The sequence below is a fragment of the Capra hircus genome, chromosome 18 (assembly GCF_001704415.2).
Source record: "Capra hircus breed San Clemente chromosome 18, ASM170441v1, whole genome shotgun sequence".
NCBI classification, from domain to species: domain Eukaryota; kingdom Metazoa; phylum Chordata; class Mammalia; order Artiodactyla; family Bovidae; genus Capra; species Capra hircus.
The window spans coordinates 2,945,698-2,960,250 of record NC_030825.1 but is presented as its reverse complement, the minus strand read 5'-3'; the positions used below and the strand labels follow the sequence as shown (position 1 = coordinate 2,960,250).

At 51.4% G+C, this 14,553-nt stretch overlaps 1 protein-coding gene across 3 annotated transcripts in view; it reads right to left on the bottom strand.

The window, feature by feature from the left end:
• The window catches only part of ST3GAL2 (ST3 beta-galactoside alpha-2,3-sialyltransferase 2), a 48,076-nt gene that overhangs the window by 13,536 nt on the left and 19,987 nt on the right, over positions 1–14,553 (bottom strand). For 2 of the 3 annotated variants that reach the window (XM_018061684.1, XM_018061683.1), the window contains one exon: positions 713–2,056. In XM_018061684.1, coding sequence (XP_017917173.1) covers positions 713–1,051 — 339 coding nt within the window. In that variant the 5' untranslated portion in view covers positions 1,052–2,056. Of the gene's footprint in view, positions 1–712; positions 2,057–10,418; positions 10,560–14,553 lie in introns of those variants that run through there. The other variant, XM_018061685.1, reaches the window with a different exon arrangement.

The following is a 14,553-nucleotide window of genomic DNA, read 5'->3' as shown; positions in this document are numbered from 1 at the left end:
AGTGGCTCCCCAGTCCCTCAGCAGGGAGCGCTGGCAGCCTGCGGGGCCCTGGGTAAGGACTGACACGGAGCCACTGCTGACATGTGTGGCGACCAGATGGCCCTGGTGGAGCCTGTGGAGCAATGTGCCAGAGACAACGGGAGGAGGGGAGGGAGCCGAAGCAACAAAGAGGTGACAGGGTCCAGAAGAGTGGCTTCCTCTCCTCCCCTACCTCAGCCCCCAAAGGACCCGACGCCGCTTTCTTATCCTAACCCCGAAGAAAGCCTTTTCTAGCAAGTGGAGAGAACCGACTGAGTGGAACGGTGTTTCTAATTATCTGGGGCAAACATTTCCAGACGAGGAAGCGGCCAGCGCGGCAACAAGCACTGGAGCTGAGCTGCCACCTGCTTTCTGAAGGGCAGGCCTTGCTGCTGCCACGGGCCTCAGGTCTCAGCATCTTCTCCCCGGGGACCTGCCTCCTGTTTATTTCACCTCCTTGACCCGGCAGGCATTTCTGGTCTCTGTCTGGCCTCTACAGGCGCGAGGAAATGTGAGTTCTCTCCCCTTGCCAGCCAAAGCTTGCTCTACCCTTTACACTCTGTGCTGGTCCAGTGAAGGGTACAAAGGGTGCCGGGAGACAGACGGCCCAAATCCCAGAGGGGGCTCTCAGGGGGTCTCCTAAACAGAGGGGACAGACCCCAGAGAGGGGCAGCAAAGGCCAGGGCTTTCTCACCATCCACCACCTCTGGACGTCGGGGGGCAGGTCCATGTTCTCCCGAGTCCAGACGGGGGAGATGTTGCTGTTGAAGTGGCTGTCGAACCACTCAGAGGCACCAGTGTCGCCCATGCAGCGGCGACAGGCGCAGCTCTTGCCGGCCAGCCCCTCCTTGCTGAGGCGCTGCAGGCCAGCGTAGCCCGGCACCAGCTTCACCCGGGGAGCCCCGTCCAGGGCGCCCGAGTCCAGGTAGGGCAGGGTGGCCGTGCTGTGGTGGGAGCAGGTGAAGAGCAGCGACATGACGAACGCCAGCAGGAAGGCCATGGAGAGGAACCACACCCGCAGCGAGCACTTCATGGTGTGCGGCCCGGGAGCTGGGCTCTCAGGCCGGCAGCAGGCGGGCCTCACCACGGCCACTGCTTCCCCAGCCCGCCAACAGGCCAGCTACAGCGCAGCCCGCGTGCTTTGGCACCACGTGCAAAGGACATGCGGGCGGGTGCCGGGCAGGGACGGAGGCAGGGGCCCGCACATGCGCCCTCGGTGCCAGAAGAGTCTGGCGGCGGCAGTGGCTCCTGTCCCGGCCGCCGGCCCCGCTCACGGCTTCATCAGCTCTGTCTGCCACTAGCTGGGCCACAGAGGATCTGCTGCTTCCGGAGACCCGGCAAAGAGGAGGTCAGTCCATCCCAGCCCTCTAGTCCCTTGGGGTTGCTGGCTGCCAGCTCTGGGGGTCCCCCTCTTTGGCGGCTTGAAACGATCCAGTCTGCAGCATTCGGGGTCCTTGTGGTTCATGAGCAGATGCTGAGGCGGCCCCTCGTCCCCCGCAGCAGGGAAGCCCTTGAACCCCAGTCACAGCAGAGAGCACGTGGGCTTCCAGCAGCCGGAACGTCATGAAGTCTTCCCCCGTCTCGGCCCGATGCCTCTGCCGGGGGAGAGAAAGGAACTGAGCCCAGTCTGGAGAGAAGAGGCTCAGGAATCTCTGCGGGCGCCGGTAAACTCTTCAGGGACAAGGTCCTCCTGCCGTTCGGGTCTGCCTTCCTGCGTCCCCTGAGGTGCCAGTCCCTTCTCCTGATAGTCCTAGTTGTGCAGGGGTGGCTGAGCTCCAGCTCCTGCTGTGTGGTCTTTGGGGCTGGCGATCACCCGTCTCTCAGAAGAGTGCTGCTTTGAGTGCCACCTGGGGCAACCAAGTGGGCACGTGTCGAGCTCCAGGCCGGGGCCCAGGCCTCCGTCTTGGTGCTGCTGGCCCAGGCTTGGAGGCTGCCCTGCCCATCCCCGCTCCCGAGGCCTCGGTCCTGCCCTGAGCGAGCAGTAATCCCCTGGCAGGTTCCCCTCACTTGTCAGGCACCAGGCTGCCGCAGCATGACTCTGAAATCAGAGAGGAAAAATAACATGCAGACAGATCCCACATGCACACAAGCTCTCCCCTGGCCCCGCCCCTGAGGCTCAGAGGGGGCAGAGCAGGTGGAAGGAGCCGCCCCCTCAACCAAAGGGCGAACCAAGCAGGGCTCCTCCCTCCCCCTGCAGACAGACTAGAGCTGCCCGCCATGCTCACTATGAGCCAGAGGTGGCTCAGACAGTGAAGACTGCCTGCGATGCAGGAGAGCGGGGTTTGATCCCTGGGTCGGGAAGAGCCCCTGGAGAAGGAAATAGCAACCCACTCCCCTATTTTTGCCTGGAGAATCCAATGGACAGAAGAGCCGGGCAGGCTACAGTCCACAGGATCGTAAAAAGTCAGGCACGACTCAGCAACTAACACTTTGACACTTCAACAAGGATGGAAAGTGATCTCCCTAGAGCCACAAAATGAGCACCTGCAAAAGCCAGGTTTAGGAAGCTCCTATTCTAGACATTATATCCAAAAGCAGAGACATTACTTTGCCAACAAAGGTCCCTCTAGTCAAGGCTATGGTTTTTCCAGTGGTCATGTATGGATGTGAGAGTTGGACTGTGAAGAAGGCTGAGCACCAAAGAATTGATGCTTTTGAACTGTGGTGTTGGAGAAAACTCTTGAGAGTCCCTTGGACTGCAAGGAGATCCAACTAGTCCATTCTAAAGGAGATCAGTCCTGGGTGTTCACTGGAAGGACTGATGCTAAAGCTGAAACTCCAATATTTTGGCCACCTCATGCAAAGAGTTGACTCATTGGAAAAGACTCTGATGCTGGGAGGGATTGGAGGCAGGAGGACAAGGGGATGACAGAGGATGAAATGGCTGGATGGCATCACCGACTCAATGGACATGAGTTTGGGTGAACTCCTGGAGCTGGTGATGGACAGGGAGGCCTGGCGTGCTGCAATTCATGGCGTCGCAAAGAGTCGGACACGACTGAGTGACTGAACTGAACTGATTCTAGCTATAGGAGGTTAATTTCAGGTGAAACTTAAGAGAATATGGCCCAGAGGAAAGAGCACAGGGGACTGCGGATGTGACCCCCTGGCCTGGGTGCTCTGGAACCCTGAGAAGAGATACAGCACCCTCCACAGTGGGGTACAGCCAGCCTGGGCCCTGGGATTGGCCCTCCTCTCTCCCCAGTGTGGGCTACAGATGAGGCGGCCGAGTTAGCTGGGTGAATCGTTAACACTCCTTCCAGCTCTGGTGTCAGAAGGAGAAGCTGACCGTGACAGGACGCTGGGGTCACTGCTCAGCCCTCTGGACAGCTGCCTTCATCTGCAAGTTATGGAATAAACGCCAGGGCCCCTGGGGGTACTGACAGCCTGAGGCCCCTGGCGAGCGCAGTGAGAAAAGGCTGCAGGGTGGTGTGTGGATCTGCCCGAAGGAAAGGAGCCTGAATCCACGCCACGTGCTCAGGAGCCAGCGCGAGAGTGAGGATGAGGCTGGGAGTGGAGCCCCAGGCCTGACTCCATGCCATGGGGAGCACTTAATCCCTGTGGTCGGACTGTCTCCACCAGCTCCTCTCCAAATCCTGCCCGCCCTGGTTCTGACCTGGCCCCGGGCACAGCGCTCACTGGGAGCTCCACCCCAGACAGCTCTCCCAGGTCCTTTGCTGCACAGAAGGCCTCTCGGGCTGCACATTCAAGAACCTCTGCCACCCCCTCCATTCATGGCAGCTCAAATTTCTGGGGCAACGCCAAACCACAAAGCCATCAGGGAGCGGAACTAGCATGTTCCAATGAAGAGGCACTATTCTAGATGGAAAACAATGCTCGCACACGTGAAGGAACTTGCCTAAGGTCATAGCCTCCTGAGCGGAACTGAGGTTTAAGTTCAGTTCTACATGGTTCCAAAGCCTGAGACTGGCCAGGGTGTAGAAAGAAGCCCACGAGTTCCTTCAACGGCCCAGAGGCTCAGGGGTAAGAGACAAGGAGACACAGAAGCTGGCTTCCCAGGGTGCAGGGTGAAGCTTCGCCCACAGGCCTTAGTGGGGCTCCCAGCTCTAAGCCCCAGGCCCAGCCACACTGGTCCAGCGCGCTCCTGCCCGAGGGTCTCCCGAGCCCTCTCCAGGCACAGCAGCTGGATGCGCAGCCTGTCAGTATCAACAGAAGACTCCTGTTGTCTCCTCAGGGCCTCCGTGTGCTCACACCCAACATCTAAGGAAAAGAACTTGGGTTTGCAGGGTCCCGCTCCCAGCACCCTGTGAGTGAGAGCCGGCCACAAGGCAACCAGCCTGGGAGGTGGTGACTTTCCAGACGGAGCAAGGGGTGGGGTGAGGGGTCAGGCTGGGAGACCTGGTTTCCGGAGGGCGGCCCACTGTGGCCGCTGCAGGTAGCCTCCAGCCAAAGCCTGCACAGGAGGCTCCAAAGAAACAGGCTGGGGCCACAGTGAGTCCCTGGAGTCCTAACGAAGCAGGCATCTGAGGTAACCAGCTGCTTGTCAGGGAGAGGAGAGGCCCCGGTTTTGTCCCTGTGTTTAGGAAGAGCAGAGAAGCCGAGTCACCAGCAAGAGCCCTTGCTCTGCGAATCCCAAGGCTGGGCTGTGTGCGGGAGCATGTGCTGAGGGCAACTGGGGGCACAGGGCAGGACTGTTGCTAAAGCAGGAAGAAACTTGGAGTTCATCGACATGCACTCCAAGTCCAGAAGTTGCCTGGTTAAGCCCTTTTATGCACCCCCATGACCTCCGGTTGCCACTGCCTAATTCTGATTTCTCCCCTTTCACAGCTGCTCTGGTCTTTCACGTTAAGCCCATGCCAACCCCAGTGTCAAAAAGTCAGGGGAAGGGCACACACTTGGGCACCATCCCCTGCCTCTGGGGCCCCCAGAAGGAAGGCCAGTCTTCCAGGGCTGCCTGGATGGTGCTGGCTTGCCAGGGAGGGCTCGGGGACCAGTGTGGGACAGTCCGTACGCATCCTGTCCTCATGAAGCTCCCAGTCCAAAGACAAATGCACAGGGGTGACAAACTCCAGGATGGGAATTGCCAGGTGCCGTGAGAGGGGGCAGAGGACAAAAGGGAGAAGCAGCCCGGCCATTAGGAGCACGGCGAGAGGGGCTTCCCTGCTGGCCCGGTGGCTGACTCCATGCGCCCAGCGCAGGAGGCCCAGCTTCAATCCCTGCTCAGAGAACTAAGATCCCACGTGCAGCAAGAAGCCTGAAGATCCTGTGTGCCACGCCACAACTCAGGCCTAGCGCTCAGGCGTGTCTGACTCTTTGCCACCCCATGGACTGCAGCCCGCCAGGCCCATCTCCATGGGGTTCTCCAGGCAAGAATACTGGAGTGGCTTGCCATGCCATCCTCCAGGGGATCTTTCCAACCCAGGGATCGAATCTAGGTCTCCCGCATTGCAGGTGGATTCTTTACCGTCTGAGCCACCAAGGAAGTCCAAGACCCAGCACAGCCAAATAAATAAATAAATATTAAATACACGAACACAGCAAGAAGAAATGGGGGAGAGTGTTGGAGAGGAAAGTACGAGGGGCCCAGTTACAATGGGCTTTGAAAGGATTAGGATTTATTATTAATCTAATGGGCAGCTTTAAGGGAGGGATGTGTCATGACCTGATTTATATTTTAAAACGGGCCCTTGGAGCAAAGTTTTAAAAACCAACAGTACCAAGAGTTGAGGGAGGATGCAGAGTATCAAGAACACTCAGTCACCACTGGTGAGAAAATGAATTGGTACAATGCTTGGAAGGCTAATCTGGCATTACTTAAAAAACATAGACATGAATAGTATTTTTTTTTGAAGAAAAATTTAAGAACATCTTTCTCACAGAAAATATGGCATGGGAACACAATGAGAGATAAGAAAGTTCCCCCATTTGTCCTGGGCTAATTTATTTTGTGATGTCCCATGTGAGAAGACATTCTGAGCAACTGTAGTCTTCCTCTGGTTCGGGTGGAAATGAAGTTTCTCACCCAAAGACTGGATATTTGGAATCAATGAATTATAAAACTGGTGAGTCCCGCTGCTTGTCCTGTGAAGCTGATTTAGAAGTTTAAGCTCATGGGCCTCCCTGGCGGTCCAGTAGCTAAGACTTTGCCTTCCATTGCAGGCGGTGTGCGGATCCCTGGATGGGGAGCTGAGATCCCATATGCTTCAAGGTCAAAAAAACCGAAACACGAAACAGACAAAATATTGTCATAAATTCAATAAAGACTTAAAAAATGGTCCACATCAAGAAATAAATAAATAAAGCTTAAGGTGAACCCTGACAACTGTTTCGTTTTCCCCTAAAATCCTGCCCCTACTTGGGGCAGTCTGTCTCTTTCAGTGAGGTTTAATTCACAAACAATAAGATGCAGACGCCTTTCAATGTGGAGCTTGATGCCCGCGTGTGCGTGTGTGTAAGTGCCCAGAATAAGACTCGGAGCGTTTCCACACACACGCATCCCCCTCCCCGCCCAGGGAGCTCTCCTGTGCCCTTCCTGGTCATCATCCGCTGCTCCACCTTTCTGCTGAGTCCTGCCTTCATACACTAGGTTGACTTGATTCTTGAACTTCATATAAACACTTCTGCCTGGCTGGCTTCTTTTGCTCAACACAGTGTTTTAGAGATTCATCCATGTTGTATGTATCAGTAGTTTATTCTTATCCATGTTTGGACAGTGAGTTGTTTGCAATTTTTGGTTGCTATGAGCAAAACTGCCCTGACCTTTCTGTATAAGTCATTTTGTGGACACATACTCTCACTTCTCTGGGGTAAATATCTGGGAGTGGAATTACAGGGTCATAGGGTACATACACCAGTATGTTTAACTTTACCAGAAATGATCAAATAGTTTTCCAGAGTGGCTGTAGCATAAGTTTCCACCAGTAATAAACGACAGTATCATTTGTTTCATGGCCTGAGTATCTTCTATCTTTTAAATTTTAGTTATCCTTGTGGGTATGTAGTAAACTCTGGTATTTCTACAACCAGATACACGTGAACATATGTACCAAGAGACATACATGAATGCTTAAGGCAACACTGACTAATAACTGGAAACTGCCCACAACCCAAATGCCCATCAGAATAGGACGGATAAATTGTGGTCCATCCATATGGTAAACATGAGCGAAATCCAGTTTCAGAAATAAACAGGGAAGAATATGACCAAAAGACTATTCTGCTGAGCAAAACGAATAAGTCAGGGATACTTACAGTGTGAATTCGTGCAAAGTTCAAACGTATGCAACACTGAGCAGTAAGCTGTTTAAGCCTCTTGACAAAGATGATAAAACAACAGATAAAATCAGGGAAACACTGTAAAATTCAGGGAGTTTCCCTGCAGAGGAAGAAGACAGGTAAGATAAGAAGGGCCTAAAAAGAAGAAAGAAGAAGGGCCTATCGGGACTTTAGAAGTACTGGGAAATGTATTACTCTTTAATCCAAGTAGGAAGAACAGACTATTTTAAATTTTTATTCTTTAAGGAATGTATACGATACATGCTATTCTGAATGTGTGATGCGTTTCATTATAAAAGCTAATCTATTTTTTGTAGGTTAAAACGTTTTTCACTGAGGGACTACTCTGGTTGCTACAGAGCACTAGCAGGGGACCAGAGAGGAGCTACTCCAACATCCCAGGCAATGGAGGTGCTGAGTGGTGGGATGTATTCTGAAGGACTGAACTGATGGGATAGATGGAGGGTGGTGGGGGTGCCATTCATTCATACAGAAAAGTCAGGAAAGAAATGGATTTGGGTGAGAGAAAAGGGAAAAACCCAACAAGAGTTCTGTTTGCTGCTGCTGCTAAGTCGCTTCAGTCGTGTTCAACTCTGTGCAACCCCATAGACAGCAGCTCACCAGGCTCCGCTGTCCCTGGGATTCTCCAGGCAAGAACACTGGAGTGGGTTGCCGTTTCCTTCTCTGATGCGTGAAAGTGAAAAGTGAAAGGGAAGTTGCTCAGTCGTGTCTGACTCTTCGAGACCCCATGGACTGCAGCCCACCAGGCTCCTCTGTCCGTGGGATTTTCCAGGCAAGAGTACTGGAGTGGGTTGCCATTGCCTTCTCCGAGAGCTGTGTTTACAACAGGTTAAATCTGAGATGCTCTTTAAATATCTGTGTGGAAATGGCAACAGGCAGCAGGACGCAGATGTCTGAAGCTCACGGATGAATGAGGCCAGAGCTGAAGTGATACAGAGAGTCATCAGGGCACAGTTCATTTTTAAAACTACAGGAGCAGAAGGCATTGTCGAGGGAAGGCCTGACACAGGTAAGAGAAGGCTGTTGGCAGTGACCTTCGCCAACGGCTGACCCAGAGCATGGAGGGGTGAACGCCTGACTAGGCGAGAGACGGCCAACACGCAGGGGAAGAGGTGCAGCATCTTTCGCTATCAGGGAAACATGTCTTGAAACCGCAGTCGGGTCTTCCCTGGCGGCTCAGCAGTGAAGGTTCCGGCTGTCATCGCAGGAGACATGGGTTCGATCCCCGGGCCAGGAAGATTCCCCATGCCATGGAGCAGCTAAACCAGGTACCAGAACTGTGAAGCCTGTGCTTTGGAGCCCAGGAACTGCAACTACTGAGCCCGTGTGCCACAACTACTGAAGCCCGGGAACCTAGAGCCCGCGCTCTGCAACAAGAGAAGCCTCGAAATGAGACGCCTGTGCACTGCAACTAGAGAGCAGACCCCGCTCTTTGCAATTAGAGAACAGTCCATGCAACAACAAAGACCCAGCACGGCCAATAAATAAAAGTTAAAAAAAAATTTTAAGTAGAATAGTTAAAAAAAATCCCACCAGATACCACCCACTAGGGCGGCTATAATCAAAACAAGGCAGATAATAACAAGTATTAGTGAAGATATGGAGAAACTGTAACTTTCATACATTGCTGGCGAGAATGTGAAAGGGTGCAGCCAGTTCGGAAAACAGTCTGGCAGTCAAAAGGCTGAACTCAGAGTTACCATACGACTCAGCAATTCCAATCTTAGGTCTATAATTCAAGAGAAATGAACATGTATGTCCACATAAAAACACATACACAAATGATTATGGAAAGAACTCAAGGCTCCATCAACTGATGAATAAACTGTCCAATATCCATACAATGGAATCTTAGCCAAACACAGCACTGATACAGGCTACACGCACGGACCCTGAAAAGACGGTGCTAAGTGAAAGCAGCCCAACACAGAAGCCCACCTGTGACGCGATTCCATTTACGGGACACGTCCAGAATAAAGTCAGTCAGTGATTGCCCAGGGTCAGGGGTTAGAGGAGGTGCAGAGTGGCTGCGAACGGCATGGTGAAATGTTCTACAATGGTTTGTGGCCTAAGCTTGCACAACCATGTGACTAGACTAAAACCAACTCACTTGTACACTTGAAATGGGTGAACCTGATGTGAGTTACATCTCAATAAAGGTGTTACCAAAAACTGGGCAAGGGGGAAAGCGGAATGCGAGATACAGAATGCTTGTATACTGATGGGGATGGCTCAGTAGGGGGAGAAGCTAATGCTGCAGGAAAAAGAGGTTAATGGAGAAGCAAAGTCCTGAGCAGCAGGAAAGGGGCAGCCAGTCCCACATGGACAGGGCTTACCAGCCTAGCAGGAGGCGAAGCGGGCCCGGGCTCAGGCACGGGGAGTGATGCACCTTTACAGCTGGGGTCGGAGATTTACAGAGATAGATGAGAAGCAATCCTCTGAGAGAGGAGAGGAATGGGGATTTGGTGGGAGGCAAGGCAATGCTAGGGTCATCCAAGAGGGCTGTGGTCGCAAAGTTAGCAAATCTGGTGATACAGTTTAATGATAAATGCCCCCTGAAAGGCTCAAGATGCTGAGGCTGAACAGAGGAACTGGTGACCAGAATCCAGAAGGTCAGGGGCAACCTTGAGGAACGGCTGGTCTCCCCTAGAGCCTTCTACCCAGCAGGGGATGCAAGCCTGAACAACTACACCAATACAAAGAACCAAGGGAAGCCAAGGGAGGCCCTGGCCAGCTTGCAGGTGGAAGAAAGGAAAAGCAGGCATACGGAACTGAGCAGCAAAGCCAGCCCCAAAGGAGAACAGTGGGAACCGGGTTTTGGAGGCGAGTGCGGTTTTAGAGCCAGGCTCTGGTCCATTCCCAGGAGACGAGCCATCGAATTAACCTAATGAAGCACAGGATAGTACAGCCTCAAACCAGCGCAGCTGAACACAATCTTCTTGGCAGGCAGAGAAAAGAAACGTCAAAATAAGGAGCAGAGGCTGGGGGGAGGGAGGCTGCTTGAAGCTGCAGGGGGTGGAGAGAAGGAAAGAAAATCCCAGCCCAATACTCTGATAAAGCTCGCTCTTTCCACCCAGACACACGGTCTAAGGATGTGTCCCAGAGCCTCAAGGAAAGACATCAAGCCACATATTAGTACTCACATGTGATGCTTTCTGAACATTCACAGGCACAGCCTCTCATTCGGTATTCATAGAAGTCCCAAGACAGCCGAACGAGGTCAGCCAGGCGGCGAAGGATGGAGCTTTAACGCCATCCCAGGGCTGACGGCTCCAAGGCCAGGGCTCCCTCCACAGGCTCTCACGGCCTTCCTCACAGAGAGGCTTTTCCCACTTACTGGGGTACAATCATCAAAGCGCTCCCTGTGTCCCAGAACCTGGCCACCGAGCAATCCAGCACACTGCCTGCCTCCTGGGTGTGGCAACAGCAGATGCCCAGGGGTGGGGGTGGGGGATCAGTCAAGATGCGGAGGGAGGGACCCGACAGCCCACCTTCACACTGAACTGGAGCCCACGTCCTTGATCTGAGAACTGCTGGCTTGACCTCTGCATGACTGACTGCCTGAACTCATCCATTGCAACACACTGGCACCAGCCTCTGGCACACACCCCTCAGTTATCCTAGTGACTCAGGGCCCCTTGCTCCCCAGTTACAACCCCTCCGGCAGCGTCTGCTTCAGGAGCCCGTCTTACTGCAGGACACCTCACTCTGACTGGATGTCCAGTCTGAGATCTCAGCTCCAGGACTGCTGACGCTGTCCAAAGTTGGCAGTCAGGAAACCAGAAAGCAAGAGCTAACACAGCTCTTCCAGCCTGTCTAACTTTCCAATAAGCTCGGGAGAAATAAACCATCAGTCTTTATTGCTAGAGGATCGACGGTGCACCCTAAGAAACAGGCTCCAAGGGAGGGATGCTGAGCCCTGGGGTCTCGGCGCTGCACCCCACCTGCCCTTAAATAAGTCCCTCCATGGTATGTTGGTCCTGTGGCAGGACAAGGTCCAGGGTTTTGTTATACGGATCTACAGTAGGCAGGAAGCGGTCTGGAAAAACAATAGTATCTTGATAGCAAGGCAAAGCTAGACAGAAACAATTGAGGACAGGCCAGAATATAGCACAAGGAATAAACAAGTTATTTAAAGAACAGAACCACTTGTACGGCCAAGGCCAGGGTGGTTCCTGTGAAGCCCCTGTGCCCACTGACCAGTCTCTCCAGGTTTCAGACGACTCCTTATTTGCATTTTGTCTGGTAGTTGCTTAACACACGAGTATAACCCTTTACCCTGAAGCATCTGGGCTCATGTTACTCTTTGTTTTCTCTCTACTAGTTTTCCTTCAGTTCTTTTTCCTTTTCCTGCCTTGTTGGGTTGACACACTATCCCTACTCCCACCACTTCTTTCCCTCCTGGGTTGGAAATTATATCCCTCTTCTTTCCTCTTTTAGTGGCTATCTTAAATTGCTGGCATAATACACTTTCCAAACGAGGTCTAAGGTTTTCAGTAGTACTGTTTTATTTAACAAGGCAGAAACCTGATGTGATTTAAGAACGGTATTCCGTTTCTTACTCTACCTTGCTAATGTGGTCAACAATTCTAGTTTTCCTTCTTTAAAATTAAAAAAACAAACTAGACACAGAATCCCTCTGTGTGTTTTGCCATCTGTGGCCGACACTGTTGGTTGCCTACCAGCAGCCACTCCCACTTCTTTCCTGCCAACAGAGTCCTGATTTGGCTCAGGCGGCAAAGAACCCAGTCCCAGAAGACGAGGCAAGCCTGGACAGGCAACCACAGTAAGCCTGTTCCCTTTTACCAGGAACTGGTGTAGGGATGAACCAGCTCAGGACATAAGGAGGTATCTGCTGGGGCCTTCTTGGAAAGATTCTTCTTCCCAAAAAAGAGGCACATTAGAAAGCTTCCTTTTTCTTAGCATCCCCCTGCTTGGGATGTTATAGGGTGACAATATGCTACCCGGAGCTGTAGCAGCCATCTCTCAGCCATGAGGAGAAAGATCTTAAACCCTTAAGATGGCAGAGCAGAACAATGGAATGACCCAGGGTTTTTCTTATCAGTATTAGACCACTGCCCCAACCCTGGAACTCCCTAACTCCACACTTCTCATCATAAGCTTATTCAATATTTTCTGGAGTCACTGTGGGTGACTGAATTATCTAAATATACATTCCATAGTTAAATTTATCAACATACTATGTCAATTTCTGCACTCAGTGTTAGTGCTAGCCATCTTCTCCTTCCTCGAGTTTTCTTCTTACCAAAGTATACCTTTGGTAGTTCTTCTAGTCACGATTTACAACTGATAAAACTGTCTTAGCTGCGGAGGGAGGTGGGAGGGAGGTTCAAAAGGGAGGGGATATAGGTACACCTATGGCTGATTCATGTCGAGGTTTGACAGAAAATGACAAAATTCTGTAAAGCAATTATCCTTCAATTAAAAAATAAATTCTTAAAAACTGTCTCAGCAGGTCCAGAAATATCTTTATTTCACCTCGCTCTTGAATGAGAGCTGAATATAGGATTCTAGCTTCCTTAAGACAGTCTTCTGCCACCTCTGGCACTTACTGTTGATGAAATGTTGTCTGTATGTCTAATTGTCATCTCTTTGAATTCTTTTATTTCTCTGGTAGTCCCCCCACCTCGTGGCTTTCAATATCTTCCCTTTGTTCTTTTGGCTGCACCACGTGGCTTGCAGGGTCTTAAGTTGCCCAACCAGGGAGTGAACCCACAGTGGGAGTCGCCCACAGTGGACATGCAGATCCTAACACAGGACCGCCAGTGAGTTCCCATGTTTCCCTTTTATTCTTTTTTTGGGGAAGGGTAATAAGTTACTCCCTTTATTTTAATCTGCAGTTTCACTGTATTATATCTAGGTATTTATTCTGTTTGGTTGGAGAAGGAAATGGCAACCCACTCCAGTGTTCTTGCCTGGAGAGTCCCGTGGACAGGGGAGCCTGGTGGGCTGCTGTCCATGGGGTTGCACAGAGTCAGACACGACTGAAGCGACTTAGCATGCATGCATGCCTTGGAGAAGGAAATGGCAACCCACTCCAGCGTTCTTGCCTGGAGAGTCTCGTGGACAGGGGAGCCTGGTGGGCTGCCGTCTATGCAGTCGCACAGTTGGACACGACTGAAGCAACTTAGCAGCAGCAGCAGCATTCTGTCTGGTATTCATGCAGTTACTTCAGTTTTGGAATTCTCAGTCATTATCCCTTCAAATGTTTTTCTGCCATTTCCTTGATTCATCTCTGGAATTCCTACTAGACTTGTACTAAAGCCTGTCACTCTGTTCTCCATGTCTATCCTGCATTCCAAATTAATTCCTCAGCATGAGTGTCCAATTCATGATTCTGTGTGTCCAGGCTATAGTTCTCCATCGTCTCAAGTTCTAATTACACTATTTTTCAATGCTAGAATTTTTAAAATTTTCATATTCACCTACTGTTTTATGACGCCCCTTTCTTTTCTTTAATGAGTTTCTTGTTGCCCTAATCTCTTTGATGATCCTTAACCTATTTCTATTGAAGATATTTTCTGATTACTCTGTTATTTTCATTTCTAGGGTAAATTTTTCTTTGTTTCTGTTCTCTTTTCATATTAGTTTTCCTCACTTTTCTTTTAGAGGCTGACCCAAACATGGCCACCATCTTTGTGATGTTTTAAAGTTTTTATTTATTTAATTATTTTGGCTGCACCACATGCAGGGTCTTAATCCCTGAACAGGGACTGAACCTGTGTCTCCTACAGTGGGAGCGCAGACTCCTAACCACTGGACCACCAGGGAATTCCCTCCTCACATGTTTCTGAGTATACAAGCTCATCCCTCCACCATCTAGGGGTTTTCACCTTTGCCTCCCCAGGTCCTTTGGATCTCCTCGTCTAGAATTACATCTTGCAGCACTAGCTCAGCTTGGATCCGGCTGACCCTGGGTGTGCCCAGGTAAGCATCTTCATGATAAGCCACAGCCCCAGGGAAAGGGTGACACCACCAGTTTCCCAGCCCCCGGGTTCCAGCAGTGTGCCCAGCTCTAATTCCATGCTTTGTGTTGAGCACTTCAGAGCTGTGACCCCAGATTTCCAGTCGCTTCTGCCTACATCCAGACTCAGAGACCAGCAGGGCTGCAGCTTCTGCCCTGCTCTCCCCTGTGTGTTCTCACTCCACTTCTCATTACAGGGATGTTTATCATTTTATGTGGGAGGGAGGGGGAGTACACGGCTATGTTTTCAGCATTTTGTCTTTTTTACGTATCACTGCTGTGTGTTTAGAGTA